The sequence below is a fragment of the Charadrius vociferus genome, unplaced genomic scaffold, assembly GCF_000708025.1.
Source record: "Charadrius vociferus isolate BGI_N301 unplaced genomic scaffold, ASM70802v2 scaffold783, whole genome shotgun sequence".
NCBI classification, from domain to species: Eukaryota; Metazoa; Chordata; class Aves; order Charadriiformes; family Charadriidae; genus Charadrius; species Charadrius vociferus.
In genome coordinates, this window is record NW_009647834.1 from 2,506 (window position 1) to 9,408 (window position 6,903).

General features: G+C 48.3%; 1 protein-coding gene across 1 annotated transcript in view; it reads right to left on the bottom strand.

Annotated features, from left to right (window-relative positions):
• Positions 1–1,106: 1,106 nt before the first annotated feature.
• Positions 1,107–6,903, bottom strand: part of DCDC2B (doublecortin domain containing 2B) — a gene marked incomplete at its 3' end in the record, with an annotated part of 8,796 nt that continues 2,999 nt past the window's right edge. Inside the window, exons 2-9 of the mRNA XM_009882776.1 lie at positions 6,511–6,545; positions 5,927–6,185; positions 4,105–4,236; positions 3,424–3,570; positions 2,335–2,403; positions 1,915–2,027; positions 1,586–1,686; positions 1,107–1,157 (exon numbers count right to left, since the gene is read on the bottom strand). Of these exons, the coding sequence (XP_009881078.1) occupies positions 1,107–1,157; positions 1,586–1,686; positions 1,915–2,027; positions 2,335–2,403; positions 3,424–3,570; positions 4,105–4,236; positions 5,927–6,185; positions 6,511–6,545 (907 nt within the window). The remainder of the gene's footprint in view (positions 1,158–1,585; positions 1,687–1,914; positions 2,028–2,334; positions 2,404–3,423; positions 3,571–4,104; positions 4,237–5,926; positions 6,186–6,510; positions 6,546–6,903) is intronic.

Consider the following 6,903-nt stretch of genomic DNA (forward strand, 5'->3'; position numbering starts at 1 on the left):
AAGCCTAGATGGTGAGGGTGCTTGATTTTAGAACAGTTTGTTAATTCATCGAAAAGCTCAGCCAGTCTGTGGTGGTACAGAAATCTAGGATTCCCATGCCTTTGTTATCTGCAGCTGTACAGACAGCGGTGTACTTAACTGTCCCTCTCCCATCACAGTCTCTGTGTGAACTCTTCAGAGCTCTTGGCTGCCAAGTGAAATGTCGTTGAGTGCTTTTCATCCTCATAGTCACTGGCATCCCTTTTCCTTGCCACAATCTTTTGTGATTTGTCTGCAGTCCATGCCTTTTTGCAGCGAGAAAGAAATACAGTTATTAATGTAGCACTTTGCTATTACAGAAAGATTCTGGGACTAAATTCCTGGATTCCGCTTCCAGTCTTACCACGGCTTTGGTATGCAAACTTGGGTCTCTCCATTAAATTCAAAGGTAGTTTATTTAATGCCTAATGATTCTCTCCCACTGCAGAGGAGAGCTGTGACACTCAAATAATACCAACTGTATAGCAGTGTGCTCTTGGGAGGGAAAAGGCCGATGGAAAGCAGCGGCATCAGAGTGCCCACCCCATTGAGAAAAGCTGGCCAGCCTCTAAAGCAAACACAGCACACCAGGCTCCCCACTGAGCCAAGGAGTCAGGAACCATTAGCTAATTCTTTACTAGCGCTTACTCTAATTTAAGTTCAAAGGAGTTGTTTTCCTTTGAAGTTCTAATTAATCCAAAGAGACTACCTAGGCAGAAGTGTGAATCACCTACAATATAATGCATGTCATCCCATCACATCAATTCTACATCTCCTTATGAATTTAAAACATTAATATGCCACAAACAATAAGCATCTCACAGACATCTTTCACACAGAATTTTGTTTTAAAGAGAACTACTTTTCTTTTTCCCCTCTTTAAAAAAAGGGTTTAAATTTGTTACTATCTAATAAATGTGTTTGGTCATTTTATGAATTACATGTTTATTCCACGCTAGCTTCTAAGCTTCACCTGGCTACAGGTAAGTTCTGCTTAATAAGTTATATTTGAATTTTAGTGTAAGAAATCTGAACACAGACAGGAAGGATCTTACACACTTCGTAGAACTATTGAGCGGAATAAATACCTTACTGCGGTGTATCATTTTGGCTTTTGGTATAAGTTCTTCTGCAACTCTCTGGAACAGGAGTAAGAGTAGTAGTAGTACACACAAGAAAAATCCAGGAAAGCCTTTGATATTCCTACTGCAGTGGGGAGCTGTAACTCTCACATTCCAGAAGGGAAGTGTTCATTACCCAGATGACAATCACTCGGCTTTCTAAAATGCAGAGCCCTGAGGTTACGCACTGTCCTTTGGTTTCTGAAGTTCCCCCTGGTGGTTACTTTCATCTTTACACATTGCAGAGGGAAGCGCAGTGCTTCGTAAACCTAACAAATAGGATTTAAAACGAGTGCAAAAATGGAAGGACTTCCTCAAGCAATTGCTATAAACTATCCACTGAGTGTTCTCAGAGGCTGTCTCCTAAGGGCTAGATTCTAGTGAGACCCTGAGTACTTCCCTGCAGCAGTGAGACTCTTAACAGGGCAGAAAATAATTTCTCGTACCTGATCAATGGGTACGTCCACCCTTGTGCGTTCGTCCTCTTTTACTTCTTGGGCACCTCGCACCTCATGCTTAGGATCCCTGGTTTTATAGACATTTTCTTCTGCGAGGAGAAAAAAAAAGAAAAAAGCTGTTCAATGGGTATTGCAAAGAGCCATGGCTTGGTCTTGCTGAGGCTACAGAAAGGTCCTCACATGTGCCCAGATGAGGAAAGGAAAGAAGTACAGAAGTTACTGGATGCATCATTGGTTTCTTTCAGTGCATCTGCAGGTATTTTCTCCTGTATCATCCAAGTAAAGCCAGTCTTTACACTTACAGCAGTGTCCTTTACCTTGATCAGGCCAGTGCTGCGCATTCCTGTTGTTCCTCCTTTTTTGTCCTGCACGGACAGGTTTAACATGGAAAATGGACTCTTCCTCTTCAAGGCAAGATTTCCTGGCTTGCCTTTGCAGTTGTGGAAAAGCAGCTGGGATCTTGTCTTCCTCTGCAGCTCCTGTGGTCCACACCCTGCGACTGTCCAGCTGAAAGTATTCATCACACGCTTCTGATAGGCCTTCTTGATAAAACACTTTATAAAACAAGAGAAGTTTTGCAGAGCGATCCCCCAAACAACTGCAATGTTCCCCTATGACCCTTGGTCCTGACTGGCACAAAGCTGTAACACTGTACTCTATGACCAGGGTTTTAAGTTGATGTTACAAGTGAAACGGATACAAGGAAGACATAAAACACTTTCTGCAGTCATTACTACCTGTTGAGGTGGTTCAGGAAGAGCAGAGTCACCAGCACTGACCTGGGAGATGGCACAGAGTTCACCAAACTGAAAACAAAAAAGGGAAAAGGAAATTTTAAAAGCAAATAGCACAGATGCAAGTTTCAACAGACAAACCAGGACAGCCCAGCTGCTCTATGTAGTCTCTGTGCACTCGCAGCCCAGAAGGCCAACCATATCCTGCTCTGCATCAAAGCAGTGTGCCCGGCAGGTCGAGGGAGGTGATTCTGCCCCTCTACTCCACTCTTGTGAGACCACACTTGGAGTACTGCATCCAGCTCTGGAGCCCCCAACATAGGAAAGATACGAGGCAAGTGAGGCCACCTTAAGGAGGTTTTTTTCAGGCAGTGGGATTTAACTCAAGTGTGATCTGGCCACATCCATGTCTCTAGCTCCTCTCCTTTGGGAACGACGTCTCTAGCTCCTCTCCTTTGGGAACGGTGCCAGGCAAGGTTGCTGTAGCCATGGCGACTGGGAATGCAGATTGCCGTACACGTCCACTGCTTATGGAGGGATGCCTGCACAAAAGCAACTGCGATCATAGCAAAAACAGTCCCGCGCCAACTGAGCCACCTACCCTTCTGTGGCATCTTTTGCGCCTGCTATTTGGGTGGTTCCTGTAACAAAGAAGCAGCAGATTCTCAGCATCAGGCAGAAGTCAGCTGTAGGAGGACATGATCTCCCATTTTCCCATAAAAGAGAGCCCCTGGAGGTGTTTTTTCTCAGGGCAGGTAGAGCACACTCCACAGTGGCATACATTCCTGTCATATCACACTGCCTGTGAAATTCAGTGTCCGGCCCCATGGGCAGGTGCTCCTCAGTGTTTGATGAACACTTTAACTGAGAAACGCCCAAACAACTTGCTTTCTCTGGCACTGAACTCTGGATTTCAGGGGCTAACGCTTACACCAGAAGCTTTGAAAACACATTGTTTCTTCCTAAACTTCCAAAACATGAGGCAAGACTTAAGGCAGACGTCACTGAATGGGAGGACTACAGAAGGGACGGCTTTAGCTGAAGACCACCACGGAGATGACTCTTTAAACCACTCAGACGCAGCTTACATACCACAGCATCTTGTATACAGAATCCTGGGGCACCAGCAGCTCAAAGTAAGGCAGTTTTTTGTACTCCTCATTTCCCACTGCCACATAGTAATCACCATTCACCAGTTCCTCCCCACCAGACACCTGGGTTCCATCCAGCCTGCAGAGCCTTGAGGAAGAGACAGCAAAGGCTTTAGAACCGTCTCAAGACTGTGACCAACCTCTCAGCGTGGAAGCAAACATGTGCAAAGTGGTAAAAAGGACTGAGACAAGTCAGCGAGGATCAATCATTCTTAGTATTACTCCAAGGAAGTACGCCAAAACATGACACCCAGTGATCAGTGAGATGCAGTATACCTCAGCTTTCTCTTTGGGTGTCAGTAAATAGATGTACGAGAAGGTAGGCTGTATTTGTTGTATAAACTCCTCTCTCTCTAGACATAAACCCTTTTTTATGCCATGCTTTACTCATTTGCTTATTGCTTTTTCACCAGACCACCAGCAACATCAGCCCTCCTCACAAAGCACCCAGGACATTGGGGTTATCTCTGATTTAAAGATGGGAAAACCTGGAAAGCAAATGAGATTGCAAAAGCAGACTAGAAATGGCTGTCTGAACTCCCAGTCCTCTGTGCTAATCAGAGCTGCGCATGTTCTGGACGTAAGGGAAGAGGAGCCAGCAGTGCATTATCTGGATACTCACTTGTTAACAGCCCCGCTGCGCAGGTCGGCTTTCTCTGTCAGCATGGCCAGGAGTGTGTCCCACTGCAGTGGGGGGCTCTTGGAGAGTGGCAGTGGGAAAGGAGGGCTCAGCAAATCCCCATTCCGGAAAACGCTGCAGTACAAACAATGCAGAGCATGCGATGAGCCAGTATTCCTGCAGGAAGGTGGGAAAAAAAACCCCACAGCCACTGGTGCCTGGACAATATTTACAACAAATATTTCTGGTAGAAGCTGGGCATTGTCCCTGTGGGGCAGCATTCCCAGGATCTCACAGAGAAATTCCCTCCTCCAGCCTCTGAAAACATTCCCAGAGACCCTCCAAGGAGAAAACAGAGACACTTACTGTATCGTGCAGACCGGGTGGGTGCGCTTCTGCCATTGCGCCAAGACATTCGACTTCCAGGGAGCTACAGTGTGGAACTAGAGACCGAGTTCAGAGGACAAGAACAGTGACAGCCCTGGCACCGAGCCTCCCAGGGCTGTTCCCTTTTCTCTGTCAGGAGCTGCCTGCCCTGGGACACTGCCTGCCCAGCTTTCAGGCTTGCTGCTGCTAAGTGAGGTTTGTTGTCAGCAACAGCAAGGCTGGAGAGGCTCTTCACATAGCTGAGCGCGTTCCAGAATTGCCAGCAAACCTCCGAGCACAGATCCTTCCCCTGCACTCTTGAGGGAGGGGCGGCAGAAGGTACACAGCAGCAGCCCCTGCGCTGTCTCACATGTCCTATGGATTCCTGTGGCACTTTTGCCTCACCTCCACTGGGCATCTTGCAGCCTTAAATCTCAACTTTAGTTTCATCAGTGCCAGCCCTGACGTCTCTCACATCTCCTCCCTCATTCTGCGCTCCCACCTGCCCCCCCCCAGCGCAGGGACTCACCTGCAGACCCTGGCTGTTCCTTCTCCCACGGACCTCCTTCCTTCCGCGGTTTGAATAGCTGCGAGAACAAGACAAGGACATTGCCACATACTAACTGCGCCATGGCTGACTAAAGAGCAGTGAGAAAACAACCGACTGCTCTGCCTTGGTGCATCGCCACCAGGTGCGTGGGTCACTTCTAAATGGTCAGATACTCCAGACACCTCACTTCAGGGTGTCCCAGAACTTTAGGCTAAAGTAAAGCCTGCTATATTTAAGAAATACCCAGCCAAATACAAACCATTTCAGATCCTCATGCTAAAGACACCCAGAACATTTTATTCCTTTGTGTTAATCACTGATCCAAGGGCTGACCAGTGTTAATGCAGCCTGGACCACCTCCTCAAGAAAATGCAATACACAACAGGGAGCCAAATTCCCCTGACACACATGCACGTCCCCTCAAGAGTCAAGCAATGCTACAAAACCCTTTTTAAGCCTTTGTATTTCAGGATGAGCCAAAACAGCTCTATTTTGTGCAGGACTAAAAAACAAAAAAGTCCCCATCAAACCAAAGCAAAAGTATGTGTCAGTGGAGAGAGTGTGAGTGTCAGCTCTGCCAAGGAAGCGGGCAGCAGAGCCTCCCACACACCACAAAACGCGGTGCACGGGAGGCAGAGCAGCACCCATCACAACATCCTGCCAGAGAACGCATGCCTCCCCCAACATGTTTTCTTCTGAGAGTTAAGTGACCTTATCAGGAATATTTGCATTTTCCTTGCAATCTGGAACATGTCCAGTAGTTTCCAATAGGAAAATAAATTAATCAGCCTGGTTTTCATTGGGGTTGTACCCCTTACCTCTTTTTTCCATTCACACCCCAATACCTTCCCCACAGAGGTGATCTAAAGCTGCCTACCAAACCCAGAGACCAAAGGTCCATCTACTCACTTCAGCCTTTTGAACTTTTCAAAGCCCGCAGCCACGTACTGGCACCCATCCTGCAGGTCCCCCAGCTCAGCGACACGGTGGCCGTGCTTGGGTGTGTAGAGGTTCCTCACAGCCAAGGGCGCGTGAATGTTCTTGGTCACCTCATTCAGAAACGCCTCAAAGGTCAGGAACCACCGCTGGTTCACTACAAACTTCCTCCCGGGGAAGAAGGGGTCACCGTTGCGATACACCACCACATTCTTGGCTGGTGGTGCCAGAGCTAAGCCATGGGAGCTCATCCCCCGGGGGTCCAGCAAGCCCCGCTGACCACAGTGGCAAACAGACCAAGGTGGGGAGCAGAGGAGAGCTCCGCCAACCTCCCGCCGAGCCCAAACCCTTCAGACCAGCCGCTCTCACGCTCTGCCGTCCCTCCCCGGCACAGTCTGGTGCAACTGGCTGTCTCCATGGATGCAGGCCCAGCAGGAGGAAGTTGTGGGCCCGTCTGGAGGCCACATCAAACAACCTGCAGAGCACCTTTCTATTTGAGAACCAGGAACCATACAGCTCTTTAATCTTCAACCACCAAGTACTACGAGATCTCTCACCAGCCACTGTGGCCACCAGGCTCAGATTAACCAGCCTGGAGGTATAAAGACCAGCATCTTTATGGCAGCAGCTCACATCCCATCCAGAGCCCCCCTATCCAGAAGCTGTCACCCCCTCACCATTGTTTGCTACCTGCATGAGAAGTGCAGTGGGTTTCTGCACATACTGGACAAACCCACATCCCAGCAGACGCACCACCTTCTGCACTGAACAGGTTGCCATGGGTCAAAGCAGGCCATGGACTCGCTTGGCTCAGCCCAGGAGAAGGCGGCAAGCCAGACAGGAATAGACAGATTCTGAAGTGAGCTTGAAGAAAGCTTTTTATTCACCAAAAAAAGTCAGCATCATCAGGAACAGAAAGATACATCTGCCACATGGCAAGAGTGACCATT